Source organism: Cydia strobilella, chromosome 13, assembly GCF_947568885.1.
Source record: "Cydia strobilella chromosome 13, ilCydStro3.1, whole genome shotgun sequence".
NCBI classification, from domain to species: domain Eukaryota; kingdom Metazoa; phylum Arthropoda; class Insecta; order Lepidoptera; family Tortricidae; genus Cydia; species Cydia strobilella.
This window is the reverse complement of record NC_086053.1, coordinates 12,556,156-12,572,946: the sequence shown is the minus strand read 5'-3', so window position 1 is coordinate 12,572,946 and position 16,791 is coordinate 12,556,156. Positions and strand designations below refer to the sequence as shown.

General features: G+C 38.5%; 1 protein-coding gene and 1 long non-coding RNA gene across 2 annotated transcripts in view; both read left to right on the top strand.

Moving 5' to 3' along the window:
- Window positions 1-14,516, top strand: part of LOC134746811 (beta-1,4-N-acetylgalactosaminyltransferase bre-4-like) — a 307,984-nt gene extending 293,468 nt beyond the window's left edge. Inside the window, exons 2-10 of the mRNA XM_063681368.1 lie at window positions 2,859-2,964; window positions 6,740-6,947; window positions 7,312-7,661; window positions 8,105-8,240; window positions 8,712-8,809; window positions 8,962-9,151; window positions 9,921-10,043; window positions 10,890-10,985; window positions 11,445-14,516. Of these exons, the coding sequence (XP_063537438.1) occupies window positions 6,769-6,947; window positions 7,312-7,661; window positions 8,105-8,240; window positions 8,712-8,809; window positions 8,962-9,151; window positions 9,921-10,043; window positions 10,890-10,985; window positions 11,445-11,577 (1,305 nt within the window). The 5' untranslated portion in view covers window positions 2,859-2,964; window positions 6,740-6,768 and the 3' untranslated portion in view covers window positions 11,578-14,516. The remainder of the gene's footprint in view (window positions 1-2,858; window positions 2,965-6,739; window positions 6,948-7,311; window positions 7,662-8,104; window positions 8,241-8,711; window positions 8,810-8,961; window positions 9,152-9,920; window positions 10,044-10,889; window positions 10,986-11,444) is intronic.
- A 66-nt stretch (window positions 14,517-14,582) lies between these two features.
- On the top strand, window positions 14,583-16,714 carry LOC134746389 (uncharacterized). The gene is made up of 2 exons (XR_010128233.1): window positions 14,583-16,472; window positions 16,613-16,714. It is a non-coding gene; the product is annotated as an uncharacterized LOC134746389 (long non-coding RNA).
- Window positions 16,715-16,791: the final 77 nt, after the last annotated feature.

Here is a 16,791-nt window from a genome sequence, read left to right as displayed (position 1 = left end):
TCCACTTTGCGCGATCCTGGGCGCTATTTATACACAGTAATCCTAATTGTTCTACGTATATGTATAAACATATATATTTATGTTAAGCTATTAGAAAAGTAGATACTTTTGACGCATAGTCGTATAGGTACGTTACTATTGATGCTGACTACATGGAATTCTAAAAACAAACTCTCGCGAACCGTTTGTAATCAGACTCGAATGACTCTACGCCGACGTGACTGGAACTCATTACAATTGACACACGATACAGTTCGGCTTCACACAAAGCTTACAGACCAGTCTGCTAACGACAGGCCAGGGGGCCTAGCCAAGATGCTAACGACACGCTATAATGTCTCTCTTTCGCACTTATATGGAAGAAACATTACAGTGATTACAGATTACAGTGATAGAGAGACATTACAGTTTCGTTCGCTACGGCGCAAACATTTGGCATCTTGGCTAGGCCCACAGGACTCACGATATTGATGAGTATTTACGCAGAGAAACAATATTATAGAGGTGAAAAGGGGGAGGGAGGATATGAACGAAGATGAACTCTACTAAAGTTAGCTTAGACGAACTAAGTAACTAAGATACTATTTACCTAATTAGAACAAAGTAGGTAAGTACGAGAACCAAAATACAGAATAATAAAAACTCGGGTAAATCCATTTGACCCTCTCAGCAAATATCTACCCTATTACCTTTTCTTAATACCAAAATCGCATAATCTGACAGATGGATTTACCCGAGTTTGAAGTTAAGCGACTCATATTCATATTCATACACGACAGATAGCTGCGTTCTGCTGCAGTCATGCACAGAGCGAATAGGGTAAGCCTATTCCGTCTAAAGAGGATAATGTTCGATTTGTTATAAAAACATTCAAAGCAAGTATCCTATAGAATTGGCACTTGCGTGCGCCTGTGAGGGACAGAAAATACGCAATGCGACGAAATTAAAAACACGTTTTAACAACCTACATAATTTTGTCGGGTTGCCGCGTTTTCGCTTAGTGTTCTGAGGAAACATTTTGTTTTGAGCAAATATTTGCTATCGGAGCAAGTTTTTCCATTTACGGAACGAACGCACTGCTCGCTCAGAACTGTTCAGAACACTATACTTGCCGCAATACCAACGGCGACTGAGATCATAATGCTATCTCCTTTACCCTTGTTAAGACCAACCAAGAGTTAAAGAGATGGCATTATGACCTGACTCGCCACTTAGTTTTGCAGCAAGTATACGTGAAAACGCGGCCGCACAGCAACACGTCTACCGTTTTGACGTGGCACTTAAGACGTTTTAAAAGTAGGCTGAAATGAGAAGTAAGACTGACAAGGACAAACAAAATCAGCGCTATATTCTAACTGAAAGTTCCATATCCTCATATTAAGATTTAATAATAAATTAAATGCACGCTTTCAAAACGCATTACAATTCCAACTTCCACCGCTACCGTAGTTAATTTAATACTCGTAGCAAATTACATTTGTCCCAGCTTTTAGAACTGGCTACCTTTGTCCGTCATTCAACTTTATTTTCTTAATCAACCTGTTAATTTAATCTGCTGTCTAAAACAAGTGCCTAAGAAGTTTTAAAACCCTGTCAGCGTTCTCCCATCATCAAGTTGTTTAAGCTATTAGCTATACATAATATATGCAAATGTCTCATTGTTTGAGTGCCCCGACTTTCCACTTTTGCAATTCACAAACAAACATACGTAAGAAATAAAGCATTATAAAAGTATTATAAAAATACTGTATTTTTACCTTCCTACCCATACCACAATTATTGTTGTAAAACTCTGGCCGTCACTAGTCCCTCCCTCAGGTATAGTCCCTACCAATATTGTCCCTACTTAATATTATAAATGCGAAAGTAACTCTGTCTGTCAGTTACCTCTTCACGTTTAAACCCCTAAACCGATTTAGCTTAAATTTGGTATGGAGATAGTATGAGGGCTATGAGGCCCTGGCCTGCTAAGCGCAGCCATACAAGAAAAAAGTCCAAAATTTGCCAGTGTTTGAATCTATAGTTTAAAAGTTTAGTTTTTCCATCCCACACAAAGTCATGGGCACAGAAGCTAATAACACCATAAAATAAGGAATTATTTTTGTGAAGAGTAGGTTAATCATTAATACTTATAGTTAAACAGCTCCTCCTGTGAAATTATGAAGATTTTTTTAATAAAAATACATCTCAGACACGATATAAATAACGCGACAGTTAAGTGATTTTGCGTTATAACGTAAACATGGATAATAAATATTAAGGTGACACGGTAAAAAGTTGAGTGTTTATAAAGTCGTTTACATTTTGCGGCAATCCCGTGCAGGTGGCGTCAAATTTGAAAGGTAGGGGGGGAGGTTGCTTTTTAGGGTTCCGTACCCAAAGGGTAAAAACGGGACCCTATTACTAAGGCTCTGCTGTCCGTCTGTCCGTCCGTCCGTCTGTCTGTCTGTCACCAGGCTGTATCTCATGAACCGTGATAGCTAGACAGTTGAAATTTTCACAGATGATGTATTTCTGTTGCCGCTATAACAACAAATACTAAAAACAGAATAATATAAATATTTAAATGGGGCTCCCATACAACAAACGTGATTTTTTTTGCTGTTTTTTTCCGTAATGGTAAGGAACCCTTCGTGCGCGGGTCCGACTCGCACTTGGCCGGTTTTTTGGAATCTTTTGACACGCTCATCCGAAAACTTTGGCCGCACTTTGTATAATTGCGGGGCTTAATTTTGATAAAATGGTTTTTATTTTTGCGAAAAAACTATGTTATTTTATTATGTCATTGCTAGATATATTTTTTCAAATCTATGTGCAAGATATGGGTGAAATTGATAAGGTTTTTTTTCTTGTTACAGATATAACCGCCATGGAGAGAAGAATGCATACCGGATGTCTAACTTTTAATTGAAAAGGATGGGACACTTCCATCGTGCTCCATCTTTACAAGTTACTCCCTTGAAGGTAAGAAATATTTTTATAATACTGGGTTTTGATACCTATGGGAGTTGCGAAAAGTGTGTTGTGGGGAAATCGGATGGAAGAGGATCGCGACTTATTTTCTCAAGCTTACTTTCAAATAAACCTTAAAAATGCTTTTTGGGCGCCTTTTCGCAGGGTATACACCGTAGAGACTTGTGGTGGATAGGGAATTCTAAGATACTAAGTATTAGTTATTGTATTTTGTTTTGTTTATTTAGTTTATAATTACTACTTACCTAACATTGCACAAATTAGTCGCACGCATCCAAAGTCAGTCCTCAATTAACCATAATAAAAGATGACTCACGGTAAAACGGTCCGGTCCGCGTCCGGGACTCCGGGCTGAGGTGATCACGTGACGCTATACCGTAGCATATATGCCAGCCCGGACCCGGACCGTTCTCACGCGATCCCTAACTCCTTATTAACCGACTCACTCATGTGGGAGACCTATTAGAAACATTTAAAATATGTACTACATGGTCACAACGGCTTCTCAGAAGCGCAGCGTTTTGCCACAGGGCGGACACGCTATACATCAATTGGGTTTCTATGTGTGAACGGCACGTCTGTACACGCGGCATGCGTCATTGTGTGAGTAAGTTGCTTAAAAACAGTACTGAGCGGTCGGCAAAAGGTCGTCAATCTGCTGTTGCGGGGCGAGGTAATTCGAATCGGGGCGGGGCTGTGCGTGGCCGTTCTGTATGATAATACTATAACTTATTCTGCTTTTGCTGAAGAGAGTTAAATAGTTACAAGTTCCGAATGTACTCGTAGTAGGAGTAGGCGAGGCAAATTTGCAAAATCCCTTAAGGGCCTCAAGAGATGAAAGTTTGTATAGAACCCCGTCAAAAGTCGTATGCTTCCAGAGATGCTGATGGGAAATCCTTTGGGCTTAAACCTAATTAGGTATATCTGAAGTTATACGTAAAGTATTACCGTTTCTTGTTGGGCTTGAGTGTATAAAGTATGTACAGTCAACTGCAGTAGTAAATCTAAGTGGGCCAGAAGGGGGAGCGGAGCAGCTTTTTTTTTATTTATATACCACGACGGTGGCAAACAAGCATACGGCCCGCTTGATGGTAAGCAGTCACCGTAGCCTATGGACGCCTGCAACACCAGAGATATTACATGCGCGTTGCCGACCCTTTAAAAACCTGTACACTCCTTTTTTAGCTTATACTTTTAACAACAAAGTTGTATGTGGTTCAGATTTTTCATTACGTGGCCGGCTTAGTTACAGTTAGACCAAGATAAGTCTGCAACGATTTTGATAGCACACGCAGTGCACGTGTTATTTATACGTATAATTTCATAGAAGTTTGACGTTTAAAATTACACTTGCACTGCGTGTGCTATCAAAGTCGTTGCAGACTTTTCTTGGTCTAACTCTTTTTCTACTATTGACTTTACTCACAAAATGCCTTTGCGTCATTTTGAGTATTCAAAGAATTAATCATCATCAACTTTTCTACCCGCATATTCCTACATCCTACTAAGTACTAAGCACAGGACTCTTCTCAACATAAATAGGTACAAGAAGGTTTGGGTAGTTCCTACGCTCTACGCTAATCCGGATTGGAGATTTTTTGTACACACTTTTGACTTTCTTTGCATATCAAAGTAGGTTTCATTACGATGTTTTTCTTTACATAAAACCAAATTGCCCAGCGCTCAACCTCATCTAACTAAATTACTCACTAAATACGGCATAATCCATGCATGCACGACTTGATTACCTGCTTTAAAATTGTATTATAATTAGCGATAAATGAGTTACTATTTAGTTACCAGTAACGAATTTCAACTCAGTAGTGAGCGATAAGCGGTAAGCAATGTAGTTAGTTAAACAAACTTATGGTTATTACTCGCAGAAGCTTCCTCCGCTTCCTCGGTAATATTACATATTGTGGAGGAAACAGAAGATGTGTGCAATGTAAGCAGAGTATGATTATACATGAGTATGTGTACCTATTTGGGAACATTTCAGAAAAAGGTCTCTTCTGTGGACAAAACAATAAAAGTTAAGTCTTTAACCGGGTACATAAATATCAAGTTTTTGTAATTTGAGTCTCAAGTATGTAAAAATTTGGATTTGATTTGGTTTGATTTTGTTTCATATCTTATACACAGTTAATATTTTCTTTGGGTTGGTGTGGTGAAAAATGTCGAGTTTCAATCGGGGCAAAATTTGTTTAACCCTCGTGCTTTGAAACCCTCGCAACGCTCAAGATTCCATTTTGGAATCTTTCGCTTGCTCGGGTATCAATATTAGCAAGGGGCGCCGCGGTTAAACAACAACTTTTCCCCCTTGTAAAATAAATAACTATTTCCGGCCTGTAAGGTGCAAAAATTAACTTGATTTTCTTAACTTTGCAATGTCTACAGAAAAGACGCGAACGAGTTAAGCAAATTGGTTTATGACCCATTTTTACCAAGTAAGGGCTGAGATATTTCATATGTAGGTACATAGAGTTAGACCTAGAAAAGTCTGCAGCAATTTTGATAGCACACGCAAAACTGAAAGCTCTGAATGCTTACTGTGTGACTTGCTTCATTGTAAACTTGACTACGTTTGTACGGGAACGACAGGAACGTCGTACTTCTTGCAAGTTTCACGTTCCAAAATGGGACTGCAGTGTTCCGAACTTTTATACGGTTGAGTGAATTTTGCCGTATTTGACTGCATTTAATCAGTTCCCAATTGAAGTAACTTTTTCGAAGATATACAATAACATCTTACGTAACTCAAATTTAAAACAAACTGTTTACGTGTCATTTAGAGTGTTTTAAAGTCAGTTTGATTTTACATTACTCGCAATCCTAGTTCCCGGGCAGTGGCGTAACGTGAACTAATCTAGCCGTGGGCAAAATTGCATTTGCGAGGCCCTTTTCTTTCACTGTGCCCGTAGGGGCCTTGCGAGAGGCCCACCTTGAGGCGCGAGGCCGTGGGCGACGGCCCACTTCGCCCACGCCTAGCTACGCCACTGATCCCGGAGGCATCATTAGGTATAAGTATTATAAGTACCTTTGATAAGTACGAACGAGATGCACTGCGAATTATATCAAACCTACTTATTTTAAAACTAAAGTTCTAGTCCAGCAAAGTATATGAGATTTTTTATTCAATGTAGATAAAAATTAAAGCAACTAACAACCTTTATGTAGGTGGCTACGTACGTTTTTCAAAAAATTAATATTGTGATGAACATAAAACAAAAATGCAGCGGTGGCGCTGATAAATAGTTATTTTCACCACACCACCTGGTAAAGGCTCTCTTGATTGTTAAGTTAAGCAAAAACTGATAAGTTGTTCTTTATCCACATGTGAGGCAAAGTAATCAAATGCAAATTTTGAGTTATTTTCTTATGTTTGCTGGTAGAATTGACTTTAGTGTTTTCCTTGAGTTGGTGTGGTGAAAAATGTTGTGTTTCACTCGGTGGCGAAATTTGTTTAACCCTCGAGCCCATATCACACAAAATCAAAGCAAATTGATTCAAAATAAATGTTATTAAATATTTATCATTCAAAATCATCATTTAAAACTCAGTTCTACCAGCAAACATAAGAAAACAACTCAAAATTTGCATTTGATTAGGTACTTATATAGCCTCACATGTAAATAAAATGCAACTTTCTTATCAGTTTTTGAGCAATCAAGAGAGCATTTACTAGATGGTGTGGTAAAAAATGTATTATCTATTACATGTAAACAAACCATACGACTATATTTAAAATATTCCTTTTCTATTCCAGGTGCGTGCGTGCCGTGTGCGCATGCGTTGATGGACGCAGCGAACGGGGCCGCGAGGGGCGGCCGGGCGGCGCGGGCGCTCCGTCTGTTACTCCTGTTGGTTCTAGCGCTTGCCGCTGTGGAGTACCTTTTTGGTTCTATATTGGAGGCGTCTCCACTCCGGACGTATCTGTATACGCCGCTGTACAACGCTACGCAACCTACTATCAGGTATAGTTCTGCCATGTTCTGCTCGTACTGGTTCTAGCGCTTGCCAATGAGAAATATATATTCACTCTCACACTCACTCTTGCCTTGCCATCATTGGTTCTTGAACCACTCGGCGTGTAATACAGTCGCCATCAGATATATTGGAGCGGCCAAGGTGCTCAAAAATATGTCACTTTAAGACAATAGAGGCGTGTTCAGATATTTATGAGCGCCTTGGCCGCTCCGATATATCTGATGGCGACTGTACCTAAAACTATGACTAATTAATATTTTATTACAATCGTACAAATCGTACAAATACCTACCTTTTGTCTTAATTTTGTGATCTAAATAAATACTTAAGAAATTTATTATCTCGTTCCAGATCCGTCGACCTAAGGCCTTGGCCTAAAGCTCTTCAAGCCGAAACTACTCAGAACACTAAAAACTCAACCCAAAACAGCACAAATCAGTCAACTGGACGCAAACTCGACGTAATCGGACGAAAACTAGAGAACGCAACTGTAAAGAAACCTGAAAACACGACCAAACGGAAATCCGACAACGCAACCGTCAATATACAGCCAAACATGACCCGGACAGATATAGAAGACAGCACTACGCTGCTGATATCGAAGATTATGGATAGTATAAAGAATTCTGCGACTACTGAAGGAGAGTTAAGGAGGAATGAGACGGAGCTACCGTTGTGCGACAGCATGCCGCCGGATTTAGGTAAGAATTTTGCCGTGTTTCGTGGTCTTTAAGTTAACAACGCGCAAAGCCTCAATAAATGGGACAGACGACCAAGGTATCAGGCAATAAAAAACTTTGAAAGTACAGAGAAGAGCACCTCCAACGTTAGAAGCGCTCATGATATGAGACATAAGGTCTGATATACCTACTTCGTAGAGTAGATTGCAATTTTATCGATAATAAAGTCCTGGGTATTTAAATTCAATATTCTTCCTTTTAGAGCAAGTTGAACCTAATTTCCTAATTGCATTAATAATCGTGTCTTTTGTCATGTAGGGAAGTGGGGAATGAAAATTGTAATTGCCATAGAAAATGGAATTGACGGATGATTCTCTTTTTGGGCATTGCAGCTTTGCCATTAGCGCGAAATTAGATTTTGAAATGTATATGTTTAATTAAAATGCATATTTCAATCATTTTAGGTCCAATACCAGTGAACAAAACGGACATGGAGCTAGACATGGTGGAGAAAAAATTCCCCTTCGTGCACTGGGGCGGGCGGTACTCCCCGCCCAACTGCACCGCCCGGCACAAAGTTGCCATTATAGTGCCATATAGGTTTGTGCATACTGATATAGGGGCATTCCACGAGAATGTCCCTTACGAAATGCTTTTGTCTTGTATGGCAGCTAATTCAATCAAATCCGTAAAGCTCGAGAATGTACCGCCAATTTGTTAGCAAAGTCGTTAAATATTACCAGACACAATATCATTTTCTCAGCCTTTTCAGAACTATTAGAAGAATGGCGTTTCGTAAGGGACATTCTCGTGGAATGCACCTATAACTAGGTACCTACACGATCAATGTGACCTAAATCGGTCGCACAATGAACAAATTATTATGCGAACTATACTCGTGCTGCATCCCTAACAGACGAACCGATTTGAATGCACTCTTCCATTAAAATAATTGTGATATCAGCGTTGGTTCTTTAGGAATCTAGGTTGTGATGGCGGTGTTCTAATTTTGTCGGAGCCCGGAGGTTTCTAAATAAGTTATTTTGCGTAACTCTAAACTTTGTTTTACAGAGATCGCCAGCAGCATTTGGCGATTTTCCTGAATCATATGCACCCGTTTCTAATGAAACAACAAATAGAATATGGAATATTTATCGTCGAACAAGAAGGTAAGGGAACACTGTCAAATCCCAATTTCATGTAAAAATATAAAACTGGTATCTACTCTCAGATGTTGTCAGATAATTATAAATAAACACAATGATTTCGGATGAAGGTAAATCGCCATAAAAAATAATTTACCTCTTTGTACCCTTTCCAGGTACACACGAGTTCAACAGAGCCAAGCTCATGAACGTAGGCTTCGTGGAAAGCCAGAAGCAGAAGGCCGGCGGCTGGCAGTGCTTCGTATTCCATGACATAGATCTCCTGCCGCTTGACCAGCGCAACATTTACTCTTGCCCGAGGCAGCCGAGGCATATGTCGGCGTCCATAGATAAATTAAATTTCAAGTAAGTACTAAATAAAATATTGCCATGGCATACCAATAAGTCAAGTATATGAGGCAAAATAGAGAAAGCTGGAAGATACTCCACTGACAAAAGAAATTGACACGTTGGCTGCCATGAGCATCACCGGTGGGATCAAAAGCTCACTTAAATTTCTCTTGGGCGTGGGAGCAATATTGTAGGTGTAGTATGGTGGGCAGCCAACGTGTTAAGATTTGTTAGTCATGTACAGCGAGCTGCTGCAAAATTACATGGGCACATTATGAAAAGAATTAATACATAAACTGAGCTGGCTTTCGCAGCTGGGTAAACCTCGAAATCATTAATTTCTTGTAGCTATTCCTCTATTTGGGTAAATAACGACAATACACTGACATAAGAATGATATCTGAATGTCTAAATTAATTATTTATTTCATATGAACATGAACAATGTTATCATCATCAAAAAATTACAAACAGAATACAACAAAATTACATTAAAAAAATACCAACCACAAAAATACGTATTACTTAAAAATAACCACATGATGTTATTTAGTTATCGTGAGTCTCGCTCGCGCCAATAAATGTACGGACAAGTACGAGTGAAATGCACGGTAACCGAGTGACATCATTTAGATGTACGTTCGAATTGACCTGCTAGTTACCGAATTATAGTTGACTTTTCGATTGCTGAATCCCTAAGAATCTTAACTGACACTTAAACTAATTAATATATTCTCTAGCGACTTTCTCGGCAATCTGATTAAAACTGTATCAATTAATTTCAGATTGCCATACGAAGACATTTTTGGCGGAGTATCGGCCCTCACACTCGAGCAGTTCCAGAAAGTCAACGGCTTCTCCAACCGCTACTGGGGCTGGGGCGGCGAGGACGATGACATGGCCTATAGGTAAATGCTTAGTTATGTACCATTCACTGGTACTCTCTCTCTCTATGACTACCGTCGCTCATTCATGACTGAGGATCGTGGTCCTCGGTGGATGTGGATGCTCCACACCTGGTTTTTATGGTCCCTGTTCATGGCGTCTCTTGACGACCGAGCAAAAGTTGGTTGAGGATGGGGCCCCTTTTACTTGATCGATCCATCTAGTTGGAGACCGTCCCCAGCCTCGTTTGCCCTCCGTGTTTCCAACAATGATCAGTTTTTCAAGGCTTTACAATATGCACTGCTGGCAGACTGTTGATAAGCGAGTTCGGAAACGAAGCTGTGAAAGGATCGATACATTGGTTCGCATGGCGGTCCAGGATATCCTCAACATACGCTGGTACTTCACTGGTACATAAATTGCATAAACTAGCAGGAAGACGGATAAATTGGAAGTTATGGAGAACCAGGGGCACCATTTTTTTATATTTATGCTTTGCCCAGCATTAGGACACTCGCTTTGCTGCACTTCAGCGTGTTCGTGGTGCGCCGCGGCCGCTGCAGGAAACCATCGCAAACGCGGACTTATGGCCGAAGGGTTGTGTATTTCGGCGGTTGCGTGGGAATCTGCCGAATCCTACACCGCAACAGAAAACTGTGACGCCGACATGATTTGTTGCATATGTTTTTTTTTAAATTGTATGTATGTTTAGTTTGTAAAGTATGTATCTAGGCATTAGTTGCCTGAAAATAAACAATATTTGTTTTTTTGCACAACAGTGCGTTCGTAGTGTTCGTTTCGTACATATATACAGATTGTGATGATACTGCCATTGCCACTCTCTGACACAGATATGTTATTGTTTTTAGGTTGAAGAAGATGAACTACCATGTCGCAAGATATAAAATGTCCGTAGCTCGGTACGCCATGCTGAACCACAAGAAATCCAATCCAAATCCAAAAAGGTTTGTAATTCCATAATTTTACACTAAATTAGATGATTCCAATCGCTAAGTCAGGTTTATGGCTAAATATAATATTGAATAACTAATAAGAAAATCACGGATTGTCTGTCTCGTGCGCGTGATACTGTTTCCGGCGCCCTTTTTTCGGGGTACTGGAGGCTATTATCTGACTGGTACATTATATAATATATTATAGCTGCCAAAACTAGTTCCGATGTAGTTTTACACTGTACCAAAATTAACCTTTTGGGCGCCAATGACGAATATATCGGCACCGCAGGTCCAACGCCAAAGACGGATTAATCGGTCACAGACCACAGAGCAACATAGACCTACGTGCATGTGCATAAAGTTCAAATTCAGTTTTGACATTTCAGTGACGTGGCGTCCGAGTGACAGCTTTTGTGTTTGACAAGGCGTCAAAAAGGTTAATATCTTACCCTTTTTATATTTTTGCAGGTATCAGCTTCTCTCACAAACGAGCAAAACCTTCAAGAAAGACGGTCTATCGACCCTAGAGTACGTGCTAGTGGAGGTAGTGCACCACCACCTCTACACCCACATAGTGGCCAACATAGACGAACACAGCTGATGGACATACTTCGCCAAACTCCTGTTTGGCGACGAAAGGTAACAAGTGACTCGCTTGTGATATTACAGTTACTCAGTTACCATGTTACTAAGTGAATATTACTGCAATTGTAATTTGATGTCATTTGCTCTGCAGTTACAGAACAGTGTTCAATGAAAGTCACAAATTAAGTGTTGTGCCAGGAATAATTTTATGATTGCGTTTGATGTATATTGTTAAGTGTAAAGTGTAATTCTATGTTTTTATTTCGTTTTAAATCACCGACATTTTTTAATATTTGTCAATTTTGAACACTTTATTGTCATAGAATCTATGGGAGTCTGTGTAATAATATTTTTAGCTTTATTTTTCTGCTGTTGCTGTGGTAAAATGATGTTAATGAAAGGCGTAGAAACAATTTTGTGTTCATATCGGAGATTTTAAGATAAAAACAAAACAATGGCACAGAGAACAATATCTGTTAATACCTACTGTACACAGATGTAGTGCATAATTGTTTTCCATCGTACTTTCTCGGAAACATTCGTATTTGTCATGCTACTTCAGTCAACCGCAACTTCAGTACTTTTTGTACCGAGACTGACTGAAATAGCAAGACACGTTCGTACGTTTCCGTGAAAACACGATGGAAAATAATTATGCACTACAACTGTACCAGTTTTATTGCTGTAATGTGTATATCGACACTGGCCAAATGAAAACACAACATTACCTGATATAATATATGGGTAAACTGCAGAATAGATACATTAGGTTAGTTATCGCTTCAGTTTCGTCAAAATTTTATCAATTTCGTAAGGCTATTGTTTGGAAACAGAGGGCCTACCTCGAGACACGCAAATCGAAATTCTCTATCGTTCGAATAATATATGATAGACGCAGATAGAACGAAATTTCGAGTTTATCAGGCTCTCTATTACCATTTCTCAGTTTCGTAGAAGCTAACTAAGTCTATTCTGCGCTTCGCCTAATTAGCACCACTTCAAATTAACCTATTTGTAATATATAGGTATAGATAACAATGTACAGACTTGTTAGGTCCATTTCAAGTACAGATAATGACAATATACAAATACTAGTCTCAGTATTTGTTGTATAAAATATTATAAAATCGCTCAGAGCGTCCAATTGTTAACTTTTGCATAAACTATGTAAAGTTTAGGGTAAAATATTTGGCCCCTTAATCTCGAAAGCCAAACCTCGAATCTAAGTTTAAAAAAAATGATTGTATTCCTGTACATAACCTTTGTAGGTTAGGATGTAAACCTTCAAAAAGTTTGTCAAAGGAAGATGGGTACCACATAGAGATCATATTGTCATGATATTAATTTTTGGCCGAAATCGATATCAGGGAATATTATAATGGAGTTCATTCGATTTTGTTCATCGCACTTAAACTATCGTGAGACATATTTCAAAGTCACGCACAGCAACACACACCACAGCAGCACAGCAGTGCACGACGTACAACCGCCGCGGACACTCGTATATATAGGTAATAGTGAGTAAACGACATGTGATCGACAGCCCGCCTGCTTCAGGCCGGGCGTCCCTACACTACATCTACATCTACAATAGTGAGTAAAAACCGTACTGGTAAATACTTTGATTTTGTTCATCATTGTCCATTGTTCGCAGTCCGTTTTAAACAGTGGTGCAATGCGTGGACCGCACATAAAAACAAGTAGGTAGTGACTTTGACTTGGTTAATTGATTAATTAATACCTTTGGAAATACCTTAGATACTGTCTATCTTTAGATAGGTACATATGCCAGCAATACAGCCATATGTGGTTCCCATCCTACTTTGGCGTGATCGAATAGAGACGTTCACTCAATTACGCTAAACCAATATTACTACAGATACTCGAATTATATTAAATACCCCTATTAGCTTATTTATAATACATTATCTTGTGTTGTTCGGCTCTAAAATTGTGATAGAAGCGGAGCGTCAACTCGCATGTACATAAGAGATATTTTATTTTATTCTTTAATGTTAAGGTTATAAAGTCCATGTGATAATGAAAATTTGTTCCGAAAAATCTGCGTTGAAATTTAAGTATTTCCAGGAATCTCGTGAAGTAACGTAGTCTTTTTAGTTTTATTTAACTTATAAAAAGCGACTTTTCTGCGTACAAAATAAAGTGCGTACAAAACTTATCAATGCAAACTTTAGAAAGTAAAAGTACAGTTAGAAATATTTACTAGTTTCTACGTTCAGTGTCTGTCCGCAGGCCTAAGTATTAAGCCGAAAGTTGTGTTGGCAGACGATTACTTAAGCAGACATATATTTTGTTTTATATGTATTTAAGTGTTTTACTAGTTTCATAAATATTTTATTTTTTAAATGTTCGTTCGTTTATAGTCGAATATTGTTTTATTAGCGTCCAAATCTATTTTTGGTAAGTTAACTTTTAGCAGTAAAGTAATTTAGTCAGGAAATTATGTACTGAATAAAGTCAATATGATAATGTATAAATGTAGAACTTTTTATATTTTTACGAAATCGGAAAAATCTGTGAGATACAAAAGTTGGATATTTCAATAGAACTTAGCGAACCACAAACAACAATGACCTGACCCGCCAGCAATTTCCACACCAATTTAAACTTTAAAAAACATATGTTTATTGTATATTTATCAGTTATCACGACGTAAAACAATGTGGCTTAATGTTATTTGCTTCAGGCCCACTTGCACCATTCCACTTGCCCTAATGGATGATGTGCGCTTCTATGTTCCATTGTGTTCATCATAATGTTTTTATGATTATTGTTAGTTGTAATGCTTTTGCCTTAGCTCCTGGGACCCTAGTCTTGTTAAAATCCAAATGTAATTTTGTTTACAATGCATGTGCTCGAAAAGTGTGTTTCCTACGGAGCCATATCATGCGGAAAGTACTACTTTTCCGCACTAGTGCTTTTTGTTTTCAATTTTTTTTTACAGTACATATGGTGCTACTTGCGGAAAATACCACTTTTCCGCACTAGTGCTTTTTGTTTTCAATTTTTTTAATAATTAAACTTATTTGCCATTATATGTTTTTATTTATTTACTCGCACAATGCATAGTAAAACATTGTATGATACACGTGCGTAAAGATGATTTCCGCACTTGTTGCATAAATAGCTATTATTGTTTTGCAATTTTGTAAGTACAACAGATAGATAAGAAATATCGTCAAAGCAATTTCTTTCGTTATTAGTTTTGAACATTTTGCAACGAAAGTAGTGAAAATCAGCCCGATTGAATACTTATTTCTCGTATTTCATGTGCGTAAATTTCACTCTCGAATAGGTCCTTGGAGCATATTGTTTAGAATAGAACGCCGTTACACTCTGTATCCAAAGATAAAATATGGTTACCTACTTGAATTCTCTGCTTAGATAATATTAAGGCCTAGATTATAAAAGAAGGGTGATATTGACAGTGGATTGTTAAACATTTTAAGAAATGAGTTGAGGTAGGGAGAACTAGGCATAAACTATTTCCCAATTCCCAGTGTTGAACTAAATGTCAATGTGGAGAAGAGCCGGCATATAAAATGAACTCTTGTACAGATGTAGTGCATACTCCTTTACCATCGTAATTTCTCGGAAACGTTCGTATTTGTCATGCTACTTTTGACTGCAACCTCAGTACTTTTTGTACTGAGACTGACTGAAATAGCACAACACGTTCAAATGTCGAAAATACGATGGCAAGGGATTATGCACTATAACTGTATTTACGCACTTCGCTCAAACATACTTGTAGTCAGAAAGGAAGAGCTTCCGTTCTTCTGTAGTGAGTATGTGTACACATGCAGGAGTTAGAAGCGGCGAAAGAGCTTGTGGACGGTCTTACTTGATAGACGGTCTTCTCCACATTGACCTTGGTTACGAAAATGAACTAAGGTACTTTTAGTGACACTAGCTTTTGTATCATCTGAAATTTATCACATTATCACATTATATTATTATATTAACTTATCTTCGTAGCAATTTACCTTAAAGTCGAATTTAAAGGAGATTTACAGAATGCATGCGTTAACGCCGTTTACTGTTGTGAAAGGATACAGGAATCTTATATACCACCAAGGTGGCGTTCAACCCTTTGAACGTCACGCCATATCCTGTGCGGCGCGTCATTATGAACCTTATCGGAATGCAGGAAGGTTAACATTGGGCTGTAGCCGCACGCGTCAGTTGACGTTTTTGGCGATCAAAGGGTTAAGCAACTTCACGGTTTGCCTTTTTTCCAAACAAGTATAATTTGTCCTCTGTTTCTAACAAATATTGTTTTTGTATTGGATAGGCTGATACTCGAATTCATTATAAGATCCAATTTACTTAATGTCATAACTAATCCTATAATCAAGTGCCGGTGGCGATAGTCGGGTTCTCTGTTCGTAGTCGCTGTTTTTTATACACGGGATTTTGCATGTTATCGACTACACTCGTAGCGCGTAGCACGCGCCGGCACTGAATGTGTTTGTCATAACTAATCCTATAATCAAGTGCCGGTGGCGATAGTCGGGTTCTCTGTTCGTAGTCGCTGTTTTTTATACACGGGATTTTGCATGTTATCGACTACACTCGTAGCGCGTAGCACGCGCCGGCACTGAATGTGTTTGTCATAACTAATCCTATAATCAAACTATGTACTGTAGCCTTATTGGCAATACATTATTGTAAAGGCATTCCGTGAAAGAATTTTAAAATTAATTTTAAGGAAACATACATATAAAAATAATGCAAATTGCAATCGACGAACTAGACATATTTAAGTTTAATATTTTATAATCCACGATAGCCAGTCCGTTGGTATATAAGATTTTTAGATGTGGGTCTAAAGAATGTTAATTGGGAATGTGTCAAGCGCGAAGCGCACGTTAGAAATGTATACAACCGGTCTTGCTTGGAGGATATAACCAAACGGAGTAGTCATTAACACGCGTTCCCCTCTATCGAAACTCTATGACCGATGGTCATACACTTTGTATGGACTGACATGGCTATTTATATGGATATATCCTCCAAGCAACCGGTAGGTAATATAAGTGACCATTGAGATACTTAAGAAAAGGTGATAAGCTCATTGAATTTTATTTTGTCTTATTGGTTTTTATAAATAAAATTTTCGTTTTTTTAAATTGCTTGTATTTTATTCTCCTTCCCTTTGTTAAAGACTGGAAAATGCGGAATATTCACGATGTTTTTTAATAAAATG